The following is a 24,185-nucleotide window of genomic DNA, read 5'->3' as shown; positions in this document are numbered from 1 at the left end:
GTATGTTCATCACAGATTTGACTGGCTCTCAGTTTACGCACGACTCCAGAGGAAGCCTACGCTAGCCAGCGCTAGCCCCGACATGAGCCAGACTGGAACCGACACTTACCCAGCCAGTGTCCCAAATGGCACACTATTCCCTATGCAGCTCAGTACTTTTGACCAGGGTCCCATATGGTTCTGGTCAAAAGTAGTGCACTACATGGGGAATAGGGTGCCATTTTGGACACAACCCCAGAGTGCATATCTACTCACATTACTTTGCAGGGTTCTGCCGTCCAGCCGTAATGTGTTGATTTAGGCCCAAGTAGCGCGGTCCAAGGAAGACAATTGTATCACCTGTCTCCGAATGCAATCGTTCCACAATGACTACTTGTTTGTTCAGGGGGGATATTTAGTCCCGCTGCGATAGCGTTGCCCTCTTGTAATGGACTTGATAGCTCTGTTTGTTTTCCCTCTGCTTTGTTTGGAGTGGCGTCCATATTGACTTTATGGAGGCTAGGAGATAAAGAGTTAGCAGGGAAGGGAAGATGAGACAGTGGCATGACTAATTCTACATTTACAACACTGAGCTGTCGTCTTAATGTGTCCAGATAGGACGCAACACTGAGCTGTCGTCTTAATGTGTCCAGATAGGATGCAACACTGAGCTGTCGTCTTAATGTGTCCAGATAGGACGCAACACTGAGCTGTCGTCTTAATGTGTCCAGATAGGATGCAACACTGAGCTGTCGTCTTAATGTGTCCAGATAGGATGCAACACTGAGCTGTCGTCTTAATGTGTCCAGATAGGACGCAACACTGAGCTGTCGTCTTAATGTGTCCAGATAGGATGCAACACTGAGCTGTCGTCTTAATGTGTCCAGATAGGATGCAACACTGAGCTGTCGTCTTAATGTGTCCAGATAGGATGCAACACTGAGCTGTCGTCTTAATGTGTCCAGATAGGATGCAACACTGAGCTGTCGTCTTAATGTGTCCAGATAGGATGCAACACTGAGCTGTCGTCTTAATGTGTCCAGATAGGATACAACACTGAGCTGTCGTCTTAATGTGTCCAGATAGGATCTCCTCCTGATGAAGTGCCTGAAGAGACGGTTGTATATTGGGGAACCTTTTGTCTTCTGTTCCCGAGCCGTCTATTCCGATGCCTCTGCTTTTCCACCAGTTGTTGTGATTACAACAGATTACTACAATCAGACCTTGGTTCAACTAGTATTTGATGTATTTCAAATGCTTTAAGTGTTTGATCTAGCTTGCCTGGGGTGCCAGATGGGCTGGGTTTGCACCATTCCATTGGTTACATGTGAACTCAGTCAAGCACAGATTTTTGAAGCGTTTGAACACAGAAGGTCTGAATACAATAGGTTGTTAAAACCTGGCATAAAACACATGGTATGCTTTTCAGCGCTTAGCTTATCTGTCCATCACTGAGCTTGGGCTTCTCCACCTTCTTCACAAAGCTCTGCTTGATGTGGTTGTGTGTGACACAAGGCTTAAAACTCACAGCAATAACTTACCATTTATATTTTTCTTCCTTTTATTTCTTAATGAGCCATTCAGGGTGATTAGATGAAAGTGTGCTGATGTGAGGCTTGTGAGCGGTGTGTTATGGAGGCTTAATGACTGTGAAAAATCATTCTAATGAGTCTAAACTGCTGATGGAGACATGGAAGACAAAAGTCAGGTCATTAGAGTTGGTAATGATGGGGAAGCCATGGGAGAGAGGGAGGTAAACATCCTGACTGGCTGGCTCGCAGCAGTGCTGATGTCTACTGCCTCACAGCTGGGCACTCAGAACAATCCGACTTGGCCTACCTGCTGGGGTACGTCTCAGTACTCTGAAGTGGCTCCTTCTAATCTTCCTCCTTTCATTTGGCCACCTCTCAGAGCAGAGGAGATCTTCATTTAGCTACCTCTCAGAGCAGAGGAGATCTTCATTTAGCTACCTCTCAGAGCAGAGGAGATCTTTATTTAGCCACCTCTCAGAGCAGAGCAGATCTTCATTTAGCTACCTCTCAGAGCAGAGGAGAGGAGATCTTCATTTAGCTACCTCTCAGAGCAAAGGAGAGGAGATCTTCATTTGGCCACCTCTCAGAGCAAAGGAGAGATCTTCATTTGGCCACCTCTCAGAGCAAAGGAGAGATCATCTTCATTTAGCTACCTCTCAGAGCAGGAGAGCAGATCTTCATTTAGCTACCTCTCAGAGCAGAGGAGATCTTCATTTAGCTACCTCTCAGAGCAGGAGAGGAGATCTTCATTTAGCTACCTCTCAGAGCAGGAGAGGAGATCTTCATTTAGCCACCTCTCAGAGCAAAGGAGAGGAGATCTTCATTTAGCTACCTCTCAGAGCAAAGGAGAGGAGATCTTCATTTAGCCACCTCTCAGAGCAGGAGAGGAGATCTTCATTTAGCTACCTCTCAGAGCAGGAGAGGAGATCTTCATTTAGCTACCTCTCAGAGCAGGAGAGGAGATCTTCATTTAGCCACCTCTCAGAGCAAAGGAGAGGAGATCTTCATTTAGCCACCTCTCAGAGCAAAGGAGAGGAGATCTTCATTTAGCCACCTCTCAGAGCAAAGGAGAGGAGATCTTCATTTAGCCACCTCTCAGAGCAAAGGAGAGGAGATCTTCATTTAGCCACCTCTCAGAGCAAAGGAGAGGAGATCTTCATTTAGCCACCTCTCAGAGCAGGAGAGGAGATCTTCATTTAGCTACCTCTCAGAGCAGAGGAGAGGAGATCAGCCTTCCCTGTAGCTCAGTTGGTAGAGCATGGTGTTTGCAACGCCAGGGTTGTGGGTTTGATTCCCACGGGGGGCCAGCACAGAAAAAAATGTATGAAATTGTATGAAATGTATGCATTCACTACAGTAAGTCGCTCTGGATAAGAGCGTCTGCTAAATGACTAAAATGTAATGTAAATGTAAAAGGAGAGGATATCTTCATTTAGCTACCTCTCAGAGCAGAGGAGAGGAGATCTTCATTTAGCTACCTCTCAGAGCAGGAGAGGAGATCTTCATTTAGCCACCTCTCAGAGCAGGAGAGGAGATCTTCATTTAGCCACCTCTCAGAGCAGAGGAGAGGAGATCTTCATTTAGCCACCTCTCAGAGCAGGAGAGGAGATCTTCATTTAGCCACCTCTCAGAGCAAAAGGGAACGAGAGGAAATCTAAAAACATCTGAAAGTAGATGAACGCTCTCCATGTCACTGACTTCTCCAAAGTATGGAAGGAGATGATGGGAAGGAGAGATAGAGAGGAAGCCACTTTATAATATAAAGATGCACCCGCTGGTTTGGTGTCCAAACAGGGCTATTTGCCAGTCACTTCTCAGAACCAGTGAAACATGGACACGTGTAGGGGTTGACTACTGCAGCACAGTCTTTTTCCTACATCTTATTGTATATGCTCATTAAAGAAATGTGTGGAAGGCTGCCATGCGATAGCCCTCTTGGTTCTGATGTAATAGCCTACCTGACCCCTCACACTCTAAAGCTTGGGGTTTGTTCAAGATTTCCATTGATAATAGACTGTTTGATTTTATGGTTGGCCACGTGCCAACTCCTCCTAGGTGCAGGAAGGCAGGGGCAGAGCCCATGGAAAAGCAAAGAGACTTATTCAGTGAGTTCTTGTGACCAGCCGTACTTACCCTAGTTAGGTATCGCTTTCAAAAAACTATCAGGCCTGGCCTCTGTACCGGTCCTGTCCGATTCTGTGTATTGCCTTTCCCCCAGGGGAGTGGGTTTGTGGCTGCATTCCAGAGCCGTCCTTCTCAAAATTGGAAGCCTTTTTCTGAGCGGTGTCTGTCTTTCGCAAATAGACCTCTGAGGGCTCCCTTCATTGGATTGGTCAACAACACAGACCCTTCCTTCTTGGCCACGCTTGAGTCGCTGCCAATAGGGGCCTCAGCAGCTGTCCCGAAGTTTACTCACACGGCCCCTGTGATTGGGGGAACATTAGGTTTGTAAAGCCTCAACAGGTTTGCAGTAAACACTCATCGAACCGCCGAGGCTTACCCGCTCCCTGGTCAATATTTGAGGGCTCTGTAAGCTCAGAGCTCACCTCCAGAAGGCATTCCTTCAGCCTGTTCTAATTTGCACTTTGCATTAGCAGCAGGACGTCTGATAAAAATAACATCTCTGTTGGGCTGCAGGAGTTTACATTCATATAGACGTCCATCTTAATAAATCCTCAGTGGAGCAGTATACAAGTACAGGCTCAAGCTATGTTGTGCAACTTGTTTACTGCTATTTTCATGTTTTAGAGGGCAGAATGTTTTCTGTCCTAGAGGGCGCTCTGTATGCGTTGTGCTTTTGTACACTCCCACAAAGGGCCTAGTCTATATAATGCACGAGTGTTCTATTGTGCCATATGTAGTTTATTGATGTAACCTCAGCTGTTGTCTCCCTCTCTTCTCTCCCCAGATGCAGCAGCTGTTCTACGAGAACTACGAGCCCAACAAGAAGGGATACATCCGCGACCTCCACAATAGCAAGATCCACCGGGCCATCACCCTGCACCCCAACAAGAACCCGCCCTACCAGTACCGCCTGCACAGCTACATGCTCAGCCGCAAGATTGCCCAGCTCCGCCACCGCACCATCCAGCTCCACCGTGAGATCGTCCAGATGGGCCGCTACGGGGCGGCCGAGCCCAGCCGAGAGGACCTGCAGCTGGGCATGCCTCCATCCTTCATGAGGTTCCACCCTCGGCTCCGCGAGGAGGTCCTGGAGTGGGAGTTCCTGACGGGCAAGTACCTGTTCTCCTCGTCTGACGGTCAACCCCCCCGCCGGGGAATGGACTCCTCCCAGCGTCTGGCCCTGGATGACATCATCATGCAGGTGATGGAGATGATTAACGCCAACGCCAAGACGCGGGGACGGGTGATCGACTTCAAGGAAATCCAGTACGGCTACCGCCGGGTCAACCCCATGTACGGGGCGGAGTACGTGCTGGACCTGTTGCTCCTCTACAAGAAGCACAAAGGGAAGACCATGACGGTGCCGGTGAGGAGACATGCCTACCTCCAGCAGACCTTCAGCCAGATCCAGTTCAGAGAGGAAGAGGAGATGGACGCCAAGGCGCTCGCCAGCAGCATCAACCAGGACTCTGACTCCCTGTCCTTCCTCTCCAACTCCCTCAAGATGTTCGTGCCCTTCAAGCTGTCCATCTCTAGCCAGGACCAGAAGGAGCCGAAGGAGCCGAAGGTCAACATACTGGTGCCGCTATCTGGACGCTACGACATCTTTGTCCGCTTCATGGCCAATTTAGAACGGGTGTGCCTGATCCCCAACCAGAACGTCAAGCTGCTCATCCTCCTCTTCAGCACCGACAACAACACAGAGCGGGTCAAGCAGGTGGAGCTGATGAGGGAGTACCACATCAAGTACCCCCGTGCCGAGATGGAGATCCAGCCCGTGTCGGGCTCCTTCTCCCGGGCCTTGGCTCTGGAGGTGGGCTCGGCCCACTTCTCCAACGACTCGCTGCTCTTCTACTGCGACGTGGACCTGCTCTTCACAACCGACTTCCTCAAGAGGTGCCGGGGTAACACGGTCCTGGGGGAGCAGACCTACTTCCCCATCATCTTCAGTCAGTACGACCCCAAGGTGGTTTACGCTGGCAAGGTGCCCAGTGAGAACCACTATGTGTTCACCGCCAAGACGGGTCTGTGGCGTCACTACGGCTTCGGGATTGTCTGTGTTTACAAGGGCGACCTGGTCGGGGCCGGGGGCTTCGACACCTCCATCCAAGGGTGGGGCTTGGAGGACGTGGACCTCTTTAACAAATTTGTCCAATCAGGGATCCGGTTGTTCCGGAGCACGGACCCGGGGATCGTACACGTTCACCATCCAGTAGTGTGCGACCCCAACCTGGAGCCCAACCAGTACAAGATGTGCCTGGGCTCCAAAGCCTCGTCGCACGGCTCGACACAGCAGCTGGCTGAACTGTGGCTCGAGAAGAATGACCATGGCTTCCGGAAGGTCGGGAGCTCAAATAACGAATCCCTCAGGACAGCGTGAGAAAGCACTCCGGCCAGGACTGACATAAACCAGTATGTGGAGTCCCCCAGGCCTGGGTGTCTTTCCCTCTTCCCATTTGTCTTAGCAGCATTTTTAACTACCTAATTTATTTTTTACAGAAACAAAAAAGACTTACATGGATATATTTTGGAAATATGCTTTTTTTAAGAAAACATGTGAACGTTGAACTGACTGAGACAAACGTGACTGTAGAATATGTTTTAATTAATGCTGAAAAATAAAGAATATTGATGATGAATATTCCTTTGGATGAGCCTACCATAACTCTGGTAGCAAGAACAAAGTGCTCTGATATCTTATTCTACCAGTCTAGTAATAAAGACCATTCTGTGTTATTTGTACAGTAACCTTGTCCCCAGGTTGTTGCACATATAAGCCTGGGATATCAACAATTCAAAGTTTGCCTTAGTGGGAGTGACCATAGAATTCTATGGCAGTGACCTACTGAGTAAAGTACCTGTCGTCATTTAATTTGAGCAAATCACACGACTGTGAGGTGTGTTATGGGAGATGATTGGTTGGTAGATTAAGCCAAGGAGTTTCTCACAGTCATTCTGTATTGACTAACGAAGGCCAAGTTTGATGCGTTGGTCCACCAGATTCTTCCCATTTGGGCGAAAGTGTCTGGGAACTACATGATCTATAAAGAGAGTATGGTGATATGGTGATATTCGGGGTTACATTATGTGTACCTCAGTGATGTGCATGTACAAGCTCTTTAAAAGGTGTAGCGTTTGTCTTGTGCATGGAGAAGATGGACGTTGTTGTCTTCAGACCAGCAGTGCTCTAAATGGAACTGGACTCTTGATTGTGAATGTTTACAGGAGGTTGATATGAACAAACATTTCATCATTGAAAAAGGTTGACTTAGATGAAAAGCAATTTGAATTAAGACTAAAGGGCCATTTTGATTCCTTTTGATTTGTTTATAATACAGAATAACACTGTTGTTTTTTTCCATTGATTTTAGATTTTCTTTTTATTTACTTCTGTGAACACAACTGCTGGATTTAATATCTGCAATTCTTCTTCCGCTGTCTAATTTATTGAATTTGCAGTCTCCATTCTCTGTTACCTGACTGTTGGAATATGTATATTAGAAAAATGGTATACCCATCTGTTGTTGGATAGTGTTGTTTTTCCATTTTCTTTCTCTCTCAAACTCATCTGATTACCAAAGAGTTTTTGCACAGTGTGTTTTAGGTGTTGTGTGTCATGTTGTTTTCTAGGAGGTGCAGGCACAAACATGACATGTACCGTAGATGAAGAGGTATAGTCCTGGGTCCAGCTCTATACTAGCTCTCATGAGGAATCTAAGGCCTATATCAAACTAGTCATCCAGATTTAGGAAGGGGAAGGTATGGGAACAAAGGAAGGGGAAGGTATGGGAATGCTGTGCTCCTTCATAGAACTGGAAGGAATTCTAAAGCATTTTAGAACTCTTGGAGTGAATTCCAGAACCTTCTCAGCACCCATTGGTACAATGAATTATAATAGAACTCTTAGAATGAAATCTGATTTTATACTGAACAAAAATATAAATGCAACATGCAACAATTTCAAAGATTTTACTGAGTTACAATTCATATGAGGAAATCAGTCAATTTAAATGAATGAATGAATCTACGGATTTCACATGACTGGGAATACAGATCTGTTGGTCATAGATACCTTAAATGAAATGGGCCTCACAATGGTCCTCAGGATCTCGCCACGATATTTTTGTGCATTCAAATTGCAATTGTGTTTGTTGTCCGTAGCTTATGCCTGTCCATACCATAATCCCACCGCCACCATGGGGCACTCTGTTCACATGACGCCATACAAGTGGTCTGCGGTTGTTAGGCCGGTTTGACATACTGCCAAATTCTCTAAAACGATGTTGGAGGCGGCTTATGGTAGAGAAATTAATATTCAATTCTCTGGCAACAGCTCTGGTGGACATTCCTACAGTCAGCATGCCAATTGCATGTTCCTCAAAACTTGGGATATCTGTGGCATTGTGTTGTGTGACAAAACTGCACATTTTAGAGTGGCCTTTTATTGTCCCCAGCACAAGGTGCACCTGTGTAATGATCATGCTGTTTAATCAGCTTCTTGATATGCCACACCTGTCAGGTGGATGGATTATCTGGCAAAGGAGAAATGCTCACTAACAGGGATATAAGCTTTTTGTGCGTATGGAATATTTCTGGGATATTTTATTTCAGTTCATGAAACATGGAACAACACTTTATATGTTGCGTTTCTATTTTTGTTCAGTGTAGAACTCTGAGAATGAATTATAATTCTATGAATTATCTGGTCCCTGTCTATTTAGGAGAATGTCTTCTGTGCAGTAGCACTCCCCTGGTTTTGGGTTCAAGTTTAAAGGTCTCCTCTACTCCACACAGTCTTTAAGCCCAAGAGAAGACCGGGTCAGCTACACTTGGAGCAGGAGGGCCAACTGTGCTCTACCATAATAGTCTTGGTTTTCTGGGGCTTTTTAATATTTCTGTTGTTCATTCAGCCCTGTCCAACTGGGAAAGGTTTTATATTTAAGAAATAAAATGAAAAATGTTTATCAAAAATGCTTTTGTTGTGGTGGTGTACCTGTTTTAGATAAGCATTCATTGACAATGTGGCCATTTTAAATGATGACAGTTGCATTTTACAGGCAAGGCACGTCAAGACATAACAATAGTAGTACTAACTTTGGTGATAACTGTCAGACTGTCAGAGCTTGAATGTGACAAATGTACAGTAGGATCCACAAATGTACAGTAGGATCCACAAATGTACCCTGGTCTCAGATCTGTATATTCTATCATGTCAACTCCTTGACAATGAGTTGACATGATGGCATAAACTGATCTGGGACCAGGCTACCATAAATGGGCCTGGACAAGAGATTTGCTCAGCATAAGTGTTTGCTTATTATTTGCAAAATCATATGTACAACATATGAATACTCATATGATAACCCTGGTGTATTAAATTCCCAACCTGGCTTCATAACATCATGGCCACCTAATAACACTCCTCTTCATTATGAAAGCTGATGACTGGAATGCTTTCTGGGGCCAAATGGCTCCCGTGCATCGCCCAGGTGGGGGCAGCACGTTAATAGTGGATGGGGAGACTTTTGCTCCTGCTTTGAGCGCATCTAGAAAAGCAACATAATCAATTTATTTATTATTATTATTATTATTTAGGAGTAAATGTATTATCAAAGTGTACTGTATGTTCTCGTGGACAGAAGTGCCCTGGAGTGAGGCTGCCTGGAGGAGACTAGAGTTTGTTTTCTGAATCTCCTCTGAGAGACAACTGAAACCAGGACAATATTAAGCCTATGTTCCAAATGGCACCCTATTCCCTACATAGAGCACTTGTCAAAAGTAGTTCACTATGTACCATGGTCAGAAGTAGTGCACTACATATGGAATAGGGCACCATTTGGGACGCAACACAACTGATGAATCATGGCTGTAGCTGATCTCCTAGGCCTAGCTCTATGAAGCATGTGGTGAGCTTTAATAGAAAGCAGCCGTATGGCATCCTGTGGCTTCTAGAACTCAGAGAGGAGAGACCCAGTCTCGGGCCGTTCAGATAAACGCTGTGCTCTGTCCTCTTCACAAAGAATCTCCCTCTCAGAAATATAGCTTTTCTAAGGTGGCAAGTGATGTTTTTTACTCTTTCCAGACGTTTGCTAGACCACTAGCTATATGGAGCCAGGTAGCCTAGTGGTTAAGAGTGTTTGACCAGTAACCGAAAAGTCACTGGTTCAAATCCCAGAGCTGGCAAGGTGGGTAAAAAAAATCTGCCGTTCTGCACTTGAGCAAGGCAGTTAACCCCCAGCAACAATTGCTCCCCAGGCACTGATTAAGGTGGAGGGGTTGGACTAAATGTGGAAGACACATTTCATTTGAATGCATTTCATTTTTTTTTTACATTTATTTAACAAGGCAAGTCAGTTAAGAACAAATTTTTATTTACAATGGCGGCCAAAGAACAGTGGGTTAACTGCCTTGTTCAGGGGCAGAACGATAGATTTTTACCTTGTCAGCTCGGGGATTCGATCTAGCAACCTTTCGGTGACTGGCCCAATGTTCTAACCACTACCTGCCACCCCAAGTATTTGAGTTGTTCAGTTGTGCAACTGACTAGGTTAGGTATCTTTTATTTCTTTGAAGGAGTCATGGAGTTATGTTACTTCTGGTACAGGCATCCATACCTGGGTTCACATGGTACCTTGAGCATTTGCTTCAGCCTGTCTGGAGTGCCTGATGGGTGGGGCTTTGCTCTTTTGGGACTATTCTATTGGTTCCATTTCAGGTAAGCAACGATCTCAAATACTGTTTGGGGTGGATGACAAATGCTGTGACTGTGTGCCTGTCTGTGAAGGTCTATGAGATTGCCTGTTTGTAGACATGTCTGGGTTTGTGTGTGTGTGTGTGTGTGTGTGTGTGTGTGTGTGTGTGTGTGTGTGTGTGTGTGTGTGTGTGTGTGTGTGTGTGTGTGTGTGTGTGTGTGTGAGACGTCTGTTCATGTGTGACTGCATAAGCCTAAGACATGGCTGAAACTCTTTTGTCTCCTTCCCCCATTCTCGGTCTGTGTGTCTTTATGGTCCCAGAGCAGACACAATATGGGGATATTGACTTATCCTGCTATTTGCATGAGGCCCGGTTTCACTGAGCCCGGTAGGAGCTTCCTGTGGCCCTATAGCAGCCTGTTCCAAATGCACCTATTGCCTTTGCAGTGCACTACTTTTTACCAGGGCCCATAAATAGAGGATAGGGGTCTTTTTGGGATACAGCCAGAGTCTCCGGTAACATTAGCCGACTAGCTAGGCTGAAATTCAATCAAACCCGCCATAGCAATATCTATCAAGTGTTTTTGTTTACAAGCTTCACCCTGTGTCCACACACTTGTTATTCTGAAGGTGAAAACATATCTCTAAGGGGAGTCTACTGTACCTACCTGGTAGTTGTTTAAAACAGGACTCAAGACCAATAGCTAATGACCTCTCCTATGTCACCATCATGACAGCCTTTGTAAGCTCTTTCTCTATTGAGAAAGGTGTTCTGACCTCAATGCCATTTGGTTCAATTAAGTAAAAAAAAAAAAAAGACTCATCAAATCAATTGCCCAGCTCAAATGCCACCCTAACTGGCCAAGAGTATTGCTGGAGAATGTCTCCCCTGCTCCTGTTCTCCATAACGCACCACTGCAGGGCCAGCAGCAGCAACGATCTGCATCAGCAACGATCTGCCAGCACACCTCCCCCTCTCTACCATGTCTCTGACTGTGATCAACTGTTTCTGCCAGCACACCTCCCCCTCTCTACCATGTCTCTGACTGATCAACTGTTTCTGCCAGCACACCTCCCCCTCTCTACCATGTCTCTGACTGTGATCAACTGTTTCTGCCAGCACACCTCCCCCTCTCTACCATGTCTCTGACTGTGATCAACTGTTTCTGCCAGCACACCTCCCCCTCTCTACCATGTCTCTGACTGATCAACTGTTTCTGCCAGCACACCTCCCCCTCTCTACCATGTCTCTGACTGTGATCAACTGTTTCTGCCAGCACACCTCCCCCTCTCTACCATGTCTCTGACTGTGATCAACTGTTTCTGCCAGCACACCTCCCCCTCTCTACCATGTCTCTGACTGTGATCAACTGTTTCTGCCAGCACACCTCCCCCTCTCTACCATGTCTCTGACTGTTATCAACTGTTTCTGCACAAAATAATAAAACAAAAAACTACCCGTCAACAAGGGGGATGGATTGTTGTGCAGTATTTATCCTCTGGGCAGATGAAACGTTTCGTTGGAATCGCTCCATCTCAGAAGGGTTCGAATTCAATCTCCCCCCCACCCTTTTGTTGGTTCGGTTCTTTCTGGCTTGGCCACATCTGGTTTTGATTAGGGCAGTAATGGCCGCCTCTGCCGTTCCCTCCGGGTGAGATGAACTGAAAACAATTTTGAATGGCTTCCTGCAATGATCTGGATGTGTTTGGGGGCTATTGTTGAAATGGCAAAGGTGCCTTAAGCTGTATTCCAAATGACGCCCTACACCCTTAGTGCACTACTACAATAGGGCTGTGGTTTAAATGTGCCCTATATAGGGAATAAGGTGCCCGTGACAGTGCATGGGGTTTAACAGTGTCTGGGTATCGGGCATAGGCAATGACTCAAAGGTAAAGGCACAGGAGACAAGAGCGCAATGCAAACAAAGAGGCTTTTATTGAGAAAAAGCTAATTAAACCCTGGCTCTTTCAGAGCTGTACAAGGTTCAGACTAAACTCATATCCCTTTCATACACATACCAACATCCCTCAAATGTACCATGCCTGATAGTTTTACCCCAGCTCTGTGGTATATATGAAAGGGGTTGGGGGTAAAATAAAAATAAAAATTAAAGCCACCTAAAGACCTAGTCATGATTTCTGCATTTTCACAGACCCTGTAACCAAAATACAGGTATCGGGTCTGGGTGAATGGTTCTCTGCTTTTTTTCAGGTAAATTCATTAACACTTAAATTGTTTAACGCCTCCCTAATTTGAAATGCAAAACCTACCGACCCTCCCAATTTGGCAGTTACCTACTGATAAGCGTAAAAGGGGTATACAGTGCCTTCAGAAAGAATTCACACCCCTTGTACCCTACACATACAATTATCTATAAGGTCCCTCAGTCAAACACAGATTCAGCCACAAAGACCAGGGAGGTTTTCCAATGCCTCGCAAAGAAGGGCACCTATTGGTAGATGGGTAAAAAAACTAAAAGCAGACATTGAATATCCCTTTGAGCATGGTGAAGTTTTTAATTACTCTTTGGATGGTGCATCAATACAACTAGTCACTACAAAAATACAGGCGTCCTTCCTAACTCAGTTGCCGGAGAGGAAGGAAACTGCTAAGGGATTTAATGGCTATGATAGGATTACACTGAGGATGGATCAACAACGTTGTAATTACTCCACAATACTAATCTAAATGACAGAGGGAAAAGAAGGAAGCCTGTACAGAATAAAAATATTCCAAAAACATGCATCCTGTTTGCAACATGGCACTAAAGTAATACTGCGAAGAATGTGGCAAAGCAATTCACTTTTTGTCCTGGATACAAAGTGTTATGTTTGGTGCAACACATTAAGAAGTACCACTCTCCATATTTTCAAACATAGTGGTGGCTGCATCATGTTATGGGTATGCTTGTAATCCTTAAGGATTGGGGAATTTTTCAGGATAAAAAATAAACCGAATGGAGTTAAGCACAGGCAAAATCCTGGAGGAAAACCTGGTTCCGACATCAGTCCACCAGCCACTGGAAGATTATTTCGTCTTTCAGCAGTTCAATAACTTAAAAGATAAAGGCTAAGTCTACACTGGAGTTGCATACCAAGAAGACAGTGAATGTTCCTGAGTGACCTAGTCACAGTTTTGACTTAAATTTGCTTGAAAATCTATGGTAAGACTTGAAAATGGCTGTCTAGCAATGATCAATTACCAACTTGACTGAGCTTAAAGATTTTGAAAAATAATAATGTGCAAATATTGTACTATCCAAGTGTGCAAAGCTCTTAGAGACTTACCCAGAAAGACTCACAGCTGTATTCGCTGCTAAAGGTGATTCTAACATGTAATGACCCAGGGGTGCGAATACTTATGTAAAGGAGATATTTCTGTATTTAATATTCAATACACTTGCAAAAATGCCTAAAAACAGTTTCTCTTTGTCATTATGGGGTATTGTGTATAAACGGGTGAGACAAAATAAATATTGAATCAATTTTGAATTCAGTCTAACACAACAAAATGTGGAATAAGTTGAGGGGTATGAATATTTTCTGAAGGCTCTGTACCTGCAAGAAATTGGTAAAATAAGGGTCTGTTTGAAAGGGGGTCATAAAAACATTGCCTTATATTGTTTACAGGTAATATAGCATATCTTCTGTCTGAAATGGGTATTAAAAATCAAAAGCATAAAGCCAACAGAGCTAGCCTAAAGCATGAAGCCAACAGAGCTAGCCTAAAGCATGAAGCCAACAGAGCTAGCCTAAAGCATGAAGCCAACAGAGCTAGCCTAAAGCTTAAACCAGCAAACATAAAAGTCCCAGCCATAGACGGGTTGGTTGTTTAGCTACAAAACTGACGTCTGTGCAACTATAGGGCTAAACAGACAGGGTTGGCTTAGACTGTTAATATGTCAACTATAGGGCTAAACAGACAGGGTTGGCTTAGACTGTTAACATGTCAACTATAGGGCTAAACAGACAGGGTTGGCTTAGACTGTTGACAACATGTCAACTATAGGGCTAAACAGACAGGGTTGGCTTAGACTGTTAATATGTCAACTATAGGGCTAAACAGACAGGGTTGGCTTAGACTGTTAACATGTCAACTATAGGGCTAAACAGACAGGGTTGGCTTAGACTGTTAACATGTCAACTATAGGGCTAAACAGACAGGGTTGGCTTAGACTGTTGACAACATGTCAACTATAGGGCTAAACAGACAGGGTTGGCTTAGACTGTTAATATGTCAACTATAGGGCTAAACAGACAGGGTTGGCTTAGACTGTTAACATGTCAACTATAGGGCTAAACAGACAGGGTTGGCTTAGACTGTTGACAACATGTCAACTATAGGGCTAAACAGACAGGGTTGGCTTAGACTGTTAATATGTCAACTATAGGGCTAAACAGACAGGGTTGGCTTAGACTGTTAACATGTCAACTATAGGGCTAAACAGACAGGGTTGGCTTAGACTGTTGACAACATGTCAAATATAGGGTAAAACATACCTGATTATGAAACCTCTCAGCAAATTACTAATTCTTCCTTGAAGGAAACTTGGATCTCTTCTATTCAAATGCGATCAGAAAACAATGACTTTTCAATGCTTGAACAAAACAAAGCTCCTTCAAAACAGATTGCTTTAATCATGTTGATATTGAATGCTTGCCTCGTTTCCCAAACAAACCAGTATGTGCAGCACTATAACCATGTAACTGTGGTGTTGTGTAAAGCAGAGGGACTACAATGACACACACAGCCAGGGGGTTGTGTTGGAGACATCACACTTTTAGTGCAGATTGCCAGGAGCAGCCTATTACACACATAAACCCTTTCAGGACGGACGGACGGACAGACAGACGGACACAGAATGACTGATCAGTCTCAGAAACATCAGAGATTCTGTCGAAAAAAACACACACTTGCACACACATATACACACACACGCAAAAAACTATTTCATATCACACACATCCACTCCAGCAGTCCTGTCAGAGGGACTGGCACAGCGGTGTGAAAGTGGGGGATCAGAACAGGAGAATAGAGGAGGTTCTAACATAACACCCTAATGTTCCTCTACTGGCTGGGACAATGCCTCTGTTGTTCCTCAGAGCTGCATGCTGTTTAATGTCTCTCTCTCTCTCTCTCTCTCTCTCTCTCTGGGAGATTTGGCTTAGTCAGGAGCAAAGCCTCCCCAGGACGTTGCTGATTGCCTGCCTGCTTCACAAAAACCACAAGTGTTTGTGTGTGCGTGCATGTGTGCATGAGAGAGAGAGCTTTTAGTTGCACTGGCATTGAATCCCGACCCCAGTCTTCCCACGTCCCCAATGTCACTCACCCTAGTGTCCCCAATGTAACTCATCCTAGTGTCCCATGTCACTCACCCTACTGTCCCCAATGTCACTCACCCTAGTGTCCCCAATGTAACTCAACCTACTGTCCCCAATGTAACTCACCCTACTGTCCCCAATGTAACCCACCATACTGTCCCCAATGTAACCACCCTACTGTTCCCAATGTAACTCATCCTAGTGTCCCCAATGTAACCCACCCTACTGTCCCCAATGTAACTCATCCTAGTGTCCCCAATGTAACTCATCCTAGTGTCCCCAATGTAACTCAACCTAGTGTCCCCAATGTAACTCATCCTAGTGTCCCCAATGTAACTCATCCTAGTGTCCCCAATATAACCCACCCTACTGTCCCCAATGTAACCCACCCTACTGTCCCCAATGTAACTCATCCTAGTGTCCCCAATGTAACCCACCCTACTGTCCCCAATGTAACTCATCCTACTGTCCCCAATGTAACTCATCCTAGTGTCCCCAATGTAACCCACCCTACTGTCCCCAATGTAACTCACCCTACTGTCCCCAATGTAACTCATCCTAGTGTCCCCAATGTCACTCACCCTACTGTCCCCAATGTAACCCACCCTACTGTCCCCAATGTAACTCATCCTAGTGTCCCCAATGTCACTCACCCTACTGTCCCCAATGTAACTCATCCTAGTGTCCCCAATGTAACCCACCCTACTGTCCCCAATGTAACTCATCCTAGTGTCCCCAATGTAACCCACCCTAGTGTCCCCAATGTAACTCATCCTAGTGTCCCCAATGTAACCCACCCTACTGTCCCCAATGTAACTTACCCTACTGTCCCCAATGTAACCCACCCTAGTGTCCCCAATGTAACTCATCCTAGTGTCCCCAATGTCACTCACCCTACTGTCCCCAATGTAACTCATCCTAGTGTCCCCAATGTAACCACCCTACTGTCCCCAATGTAACTCATCCTAGTGTCCCCAATGTAACCCACCCTAGTGTCCCCAATGTAACTCATCCTAGTGTCCCCAATGTAACCCACCCTACTGTCCCCAATGTAACTTACCCTACTGTCCCCAATGTAACCCACCCTACTGTCCCCAATGTAACTCATCCTAGTGTCCCCAATGTCACTCACCGTACTGTCCCCAATGTAACTCATCCTAGTGTCCCCAATGTAACCCACCCTACTGTCCCCAATGTAACTTACCCTACTGTCCCCAATGTAACCCACCCTAGTGTCCCCAATGTAACTCATCCTAGTGTCCCCAATGTCACTCACCCTACTGTCCCCAATGTAACTCATCCTAGTGTCCCCAATGTAACCCACCCTACTGTCCCCAATGTAACTCATCCTAGTGTCCCCAATGTAACCCACCCTAGTGTCCCCAATGTAACTCATCCTAGTGTCCCCAATGTAACCCACCCTACTGTCCCCAATGTAACTTACCCTACTGTCCCCAATGTAACCCACCCTACTGTCCCCAATGTAACTCATCCTAGTGTCCCCAATGTCACTCACCGTACTGTCCCCAATGTAACTCATCCTAGTGTCCCCAATGTAACCCACCCTACTGTCCCCAATGAAACTCATCCTAGTGTCCCCAATGTAACCCACCCTACTGTCCCCAATGTAACTCATCCTAATGTCCCCAATGTAACCACCCTACTGTCCCCAATGTAACTCATCCTAGTGTCCCCAATGTAACCCACCCTAGTGTCCCCAATGTAACCCACCCTAGTGTCCCCAATGTAACTCATCCTAGTGTCCCCAATGTAACTCATCCTAATGTCCCCAATGTAACCACCCTATTGTTCCCAATGTAACTCATCCTAGTGTCCCCAATGTCACTCACCCTACTGTCCCCAATGTAACTCATCCTAGTGTCCCAAATGTAACCCACCCTACTGTCCCCAATGTAACTCAACCTAATGTCCCCAATGTAACTCATCCTAATGTCCCCAATGTAACTCACCCTACTGTCCCCAATGTAACCCACCCTACTGTCCCCAATGTAACTCATCCTAATGTCCCCAATGTAACTCAACCTAGTGTCCCCAATGTAACTCATCCTAGTGTCCCCAATGTAACTCATCCTAGTGTCCCCAATGTAACTCAACCTAATGTCCCCAATGTAACTCATCCTAATGTCCCCAATGTAACTCAACCTAATGTCCCCAATGTAACTCAACCTAATGTCCCCAATGTAACTCATCCTAATGTCCCCAATGTAACTCACCCTACTGTCCCCAATGTAACTCAACCTAGTGTCCCCAATGTAACTCATCCTAGTGTCCCCAATGTAACTCAACCTAATGTCCCCAATGTAACTCATCCTAATGTCCCCAATGTAACTCAACCTACTGTCCCCAATGTAACTCATCCTAGTGTCCCCAATGTAACTCAACCTACTGTCCCCAATGTAACTCAACCTACTGTCCCCAATTTAACTCAACCTACTGTCCCCAATGTAACTCATCCTAGTGTCCCCAATGTAACTCAACCTACTGTCCCCAATGTAACTCAACCTAGTGTCCCCAATGTAACTCATCCTAGTGTCCCCAATGTAACTCAACCTAATGTCCCCAATGTAACTCATCCTAATGTCCCCAATGTAACTCAACCTAATGTCCCCAATGTAACTCAACCTAATGTCCCCAATGTAACTCATCCTAATGTCCCCAATGTAACCCACCCTACTGTCCCCAATGTAACTCACCCTACTGTCCCCAATGTAACTCATCCTAGTGTCCCCAATGTCACTCACCCTACTGTCCCCAATGTAACCCACCCTACTGTCCCCAATGTAACTCATCCTAGTGTCCCCAATGTCACTCACCCTACTGTCCCCAATGTAACTCATCCTAGTGTCCCCAATGTAACCCACCCTACTGTCCCCAATGTAACTCATCCTAGTGTCCCCAATGTAACCCACCCTAGTGTCCCCAATGTAACTCATCCTAGTGTCCCCAATGTAACCCACCCTACTGTCCCCAATGTAACTTACCCTACTGTCCCCAATGTAACCCACCCTAGTGTCCCCAATGTAACTCATCCTAGTGTCCCCAATGTCACTCACCCTACTGTCCCCAATGTAACTCATCCTAGTGTCCCCAATGTAACCACCCTACTGTCCCCAATGTAACTCATCCTAGTGTCCCCAATGTAACCCACCCTAGTGTCCCCAATGTAACTCATCCTAGTGTCCCCAATGTAACCCACCCTACTGTCCCCAATGTAACTTACCCTACTGTCCCCAATGTAACCCACCCTACTGTCCCCAATGTAACTCATCCTAGTGTCCCCAATGTCACTCACCGTACTGTCCCCAATGTAACTCATCCTAGTGTCCCCAATGTAACCCACCCTACTGTCCCCAATGTAACTTACCCTACTGTCCCCAATGTAACCCACCCTAGTGTCCCCAATGTAACTCATCCTAGTGTCCCCAATGTCACTCACCCTACTGTCCCCAATGTAACTCATCCTAGTGTCCCCAATGTAACCCACCCTACTGTCCCCAATGTAACTCATCGTAGTGTCCCCAATGTAACCCACCCTAGTGTCCCCAATGTAACTCATCCTAGTGTCCCCAATGTAACCCACCCTACTGTCCCCAATGTAACTTACCCTACTGTCCCCAATGTAACCCACCCTACTGTCCCCAATGTAACTCATCCTAGTGTCCCCAATGTCACTCACCGTACTGTCCCCAATGTAACTCATCCTAGTGTCCCCAATGTAACCCACCCTACTGTCCCCAATGAAACTCATCCTAGTGTCCCCAATGTAACCCACCCTACTGTCCCCAATGTAACTCATCCTAATGTCCCCAATGTAACCACCCTACTGTCCCCAATGTAACTCATCCTAGTGTCCCCAATGTAACCCACCCTAGTGTCCCCAATGTAACCCACCCTAGTGTCCCCAATGTAACTCATCCTAGTGTCCCCAATGTAACTCATCCTAATGTCCCCAATGTAACCACCCTATTGTTCCCAATGTAACTCATCCTAGTGTCCCCAATGTCACTCACCCTACTGTCCCCAATGTAACTCATCCTAGTGTCCCAAATGTAACCCACCCTACTGTCCCCAATGTAACTCAACCTAATGTCCCCAATGTAACTCATCCTAATGTCCCCAATGTAACTCACCCTACTGTCCCCAATGTAACCCACCCTACTGTCCCCAATGTAACTCATCCTAATGTCCCCAATGTAACTCAACCTAGTGTCCCCAATGTAACTCATCCTAGTGTCCCCAATGTAACTCATCCTAGTGTCCCCAATGTAACTCAACCTAATGTCCCCAATGTAACTCATCCTAATGTCCCCAATGTAACTCAACCTAATGTCCCCAATGTAACTCAACCTAATGTCCCCAATGTAACTCATCCTAATGTCCCCAATGTAACTCACCCTACTGTCCCCAATGTAACTCAACCTAGTGTCCCCAATGTAACTCATCCTAGTGTCCCCAATGTAACTCAACCTAATGTCCCCAATGTAACTCATCCTAATGTCCCCAATGTAACTCAACCTACTGTCCCCAATGTAACTCATCCTAGTGTCCCCAATGTAACTCAACCTACTGTCCCCAATGTAACTCAACCTACTGTCCCCAATTTAACTCAACCTACTGTCCCCAATGTAACTCATCCTAGTGTCCCCAATGTAACTCAACCTACTGTCCCCAATGTAACTCAACCTAGTGTCCCCAATGTAACTCATCCTAGTGTCCCCAATGTAACTCAACCTAATGTCCCCAATGTAACTCATCCTAATGTCCCCAATGTAACTCAACCTAATGTCCCCAATGTAACTCAACCTAATGTCCCCAATGTAACTCATCCTAATGTCCCCAATGTAACTCACCCTACTGTCCCCAATGTAACTCAACCTAGTGTCCCCAATGTAACTCATCCTAGTGTCCCCAATGTAACTCAACCTAATGTCCCCAATGTAACTCATCCTAATGTCCCCAATGTAACTCAACCTACTGTCCCCAATGTAACTCATCCTAGTGTCCCCAATGTAACTCAACCTACTGTCCCCAATGTAACTCAACCTACTGTCCCCAATGTAACTCAACCTACTGTCCCCAATTTAACTCAACCTACTGTCCCCAATGTAACTCATCCTAGTGTCCCCAATGTAACTCAACCTACTGTCCCCAATGTAACTCAACCTAGTGTCCCCAATGTAACTCATCCTAGTGTCCCCAATGTAACTCAACCTAATGTCCCCAATGTAACTCATCCTAATGTCCCCAATGTAACTCATCCTAATGTCCCCAATGTAACTCATCCTAATGTCCCCAATGTAACTCATCCTAGTGTCCCCAATGTAACTCAACCTAATGTCCCCAATGTAACTCATCCTAATGTCCCCAATGTAACTCAACCTAATGTCCCCAATGTAACTCAACCTAATGTCCCCAATGTAACTCATCCTAGTGTCCCCAATGTAACTCAACCTAATGTCCCCAATGTAACTCATCCTAATGTCCCCAATGTAACTCAACCTACTGTCCCCAATGTAACCCACCCTAGTGTCCCCAATGTAACTCAACCTAATGTCCCCAATGTAACTCAACCTAATGTCCCCAATGTAACTCATCCTAATGTCCCCAATGTAACTCATCCTAATGTCCCCAATGTAACTCATCCTAATGTCCCCAATGTAACCCACCCTAGTGTCCCCAATGTAACTCAACCTAACATGCGGAGGGCCAACGTTTTCCACCGTAGTGTAAAACGTATCCTGACCCGTTTGGTTTAGAATTCAGAAATGGCCTCAAACAAAGGCTGTAACCACAGTCTGGTGAATATCTCAGTTCAAATTCAAGATTTTTTTTTCAAGTTTCATGGTCTCCTTCTTTCTGACAGTTGAAAAAAATGCTGCCCGATTTCTTCGAGGAATACATTGCAGAATGAATACTGTTCAGGAGCCGCAGGGGGGTGACCCCAGGATTTAACCCCCTCTGCTTATCACACCCTTCTGGCCCAATGCACACCACTGCCCATCTTAGTGTGGTAGCCACTCATCCCCTCCCAGGGGCCTTGTGGTAGCCACTCATCCCTTCCCAGGGGCCTTGTGGTAGCCACTCATCCCCTCCCAGGGGCCTTGCTACACTCTGCAACGGAGTCCATGATCCAGAGCCGCAACTGGGTTTGAACGTGCGACCTTGTACTTATGGGGTGAGATCCTTACACCTGAGCCACAGAGCGTCAAGCGTCAGATACTTCTCTTCGTAATAGACATTTCCAGTAACGTACAACAAATGAGGATCACACTCACAACCTAGTGGAGGAAGGCAGGGACTTAACCACAAACCCACTGACTTCTTCATATTTCATACACTTCTCTTTGTATGGTTGACGTTGAGAATTGTGGAAACATACAGAAAGCACCAGAGGTAAGATCTGAGCCCACAACCTAGTGGATGGAAGGCAGGGACTTAACCCCTGAACCACAGACTTCAGTTAGATAGGGTAGTATCAACGTAAGATGCGTTGATACTACCCTATCTCTACTGACCATGAGGACAGGAGATACATTCAGTGGGTTGGAGATGAGTTGGGTTATTCATCTGTGTCTCACCTTGAGCTCTGACTTTAGTAAGGTAGGAGGGATAGACTCACATAAACAGTCATACAGAGAGAGAGAGAGAGAGAGAGAGAGAGAGAAAGAGAGAGAGAGTGCGAGAGCGAGAGAGAGAGCGAAGGAGAAAAGGAACGAGAGAGAGAGAGAAAGAGGAGAAAAGCAATGAGAGAGAGAGAGAGAGAAAGAGGAGAAACCAACGAGACAGAGCGGAGAAAAGCAACGAGAGAGAGAGAGCGACGGAGAAAAGGAAGAAGCGAGAGGGCTGACATGCCAAGCGAGAGAGAGAGCGAAGGAGAAAAGGAACGAGAGAGAGAGAGAGAGGAGAAAAGGAATGAGAGAGAGAGAGAGAGAGAAGGAGAAAAGGAATGAGAGAGAGAGAGAGAGAGAGAGAGAGAGAGAGAGGAGAAAAGGAATAGAGAGAGAGAGAGAGAGAGAGAGAGAGAGAGAGAGAGAGAGAGAGAGAGAGAGAGAGAGAGAGAGAGAAGGAGAAAAGGAATGAGAGAGAGAGAGAGAGAGAGAGGAGAAAAGCAACGAGCGAGAGCAGAGAAAAGCAATGAGAGAGAGCAGAGCGACGGAGAAAAGGAAGAAGCGAGAGGGCTGACATGCCAAGTCTCATAAAAGCAAGGGTTATGCTCTACATTATTGCATGTTACTGTCATCATATGCATGAAATCTGAAAGTATACTTCAGCTGGTCTTCTTTCTCCCCCAGTCAGAGGAAATGTGGAATAAATTGCGCTCTCTGCTGTTAAGTTGCGCTCTCTGCTGTTATACATGGGTGCAAGTCTTGTGGAGAACTGGAATTCACAGCGAGCTGTCAATCACATGTATGGATCCTAAAGTTGTTCTTTACCACCAACTACTGTACAAGAGGTTAACTAAAGAAGGTTAACTAAAGTATGGTTAACTAAAGTATGGTTAACTAAAGTAAGGTTAACTAAAGTAAGGTTAACTAAAGTATGGTTAACTAAAGTATGGTTAACTAAAGTAAGGTTAACTAAATAAGGTTAACTAAAGAAGGTTAAATAAAGTAAGGTTAACTAAAGTATGGTTAACTAAAGTAAGGTTAACTAAAGAAAGTTAAATAAAGTATGGTTAACTAAAGAAGGTTAAATAAAGTATGGTTAACTAAAGTAAGTTAAATAAAGTATGGTTAACTAAAGTAAGGTTAACTAAAGAAGGTTAAATAAAGTATGGTTAACTAAAGTACGGTTAACTAAAGAAGGTTAAATAAAGTATGGTTAACTAAATAAGGTTAACTAAAGAAGGTTAAATAAAGTATGGTTAACTAAATAAGGTTAAATAAAGTATGGTTAACTAAAGTAAGTTAAATAAAGTATGGTTAACTAAAGTAAGGTTAAATAAAGAAGGTTAAATAAAGTATGGTTAACTAAAGTACGGTTAACTAAAGTACGGTTAAGCTCTAGAGAAAGAGCCTTGGAGAAAGGGTTAGTGGTCAATCTGGAATTCAGCCTATATCTTAACAGGCTCTGAGGAGACATGGTCATGGGATGAAGCTTCCCTTAGGTACAGATCTAGGATCAGATCACCCTCCCAAAATCCTAACCTCATCTATTAGAAGGAAAAAACACAAATCTAAACTTAGATCAGTGTTTAAAGTAAACTTTATCCTACTTCAAGACAAGAGAAGGATTGAGACATGGACCTAAATAGCTGCATCTCTCCTAGAGTATCCTACAAGTCTTTACTTCCAACATTGCAGGAGGGAATTGATATGACTTGACACATAGGTGTTACTTCCCCTCACTTGGAGGGCACCTTGCACGCACGCACGCACGCACGCACGCACGCACGCACGCACGCACGCACGCACGCACGCACGCACGCACGCACGCACGCACACACACACGCACACACGCACGCACACACGCACGCACACACACACACACACACACACACACACACACACACACA

The 24,185-nt window shown here is 45.4% G+C and overlaps 1 protein-coding gene across 2 annotated transcripts in view; it reads left to right on the top strand.

Annotated features, from left to right (window-relative positions):
* Positions 1 to 7,979, top strand: part of LOC106562599 (chondroitin sulfate synthase 1) — a 76,494-nt gene extending 68,515 nt beyond the window's left edge. Inside the window, exon 3 of one of the 2 annotated variants that reach the window (XM_045689478.1) lies at positions 4,420 to 7,979. In XM_045689478.1, the coding sequence (XP_045545434.1) occupies positions 4,420 to 6,015 (1,596 nt within the window). In that variant the 3' untranslated portion in view covers positions 6,016 to 7,979. The remainder of the gene's footprint in view (positions 1 to 4,419) is intronic. The other variant, XM_045689477.1, reaches the window with a different exon arrangement.
* Positions 7,980 to 24,185: the final 16,206 nt, after the last annotated feature.

The sequence above is a fragment of the Salmo salar genome, chromosome ssa11 (assembly GCF_905237065.1).
Source record: "Salmo salar chromosome ssa11, Ssal_v3.1, whole genome shotgun sequence".
Classification (NCBI taxonomy): Eukaryota; Metazoa; Chordata; class Actinopteri; order Salmoniformes; family Salmonidae; genus Salmo; species Salmo salar.
This window is presented reverse-complemented; position numbering and strand designations above follow the sequence as displayed.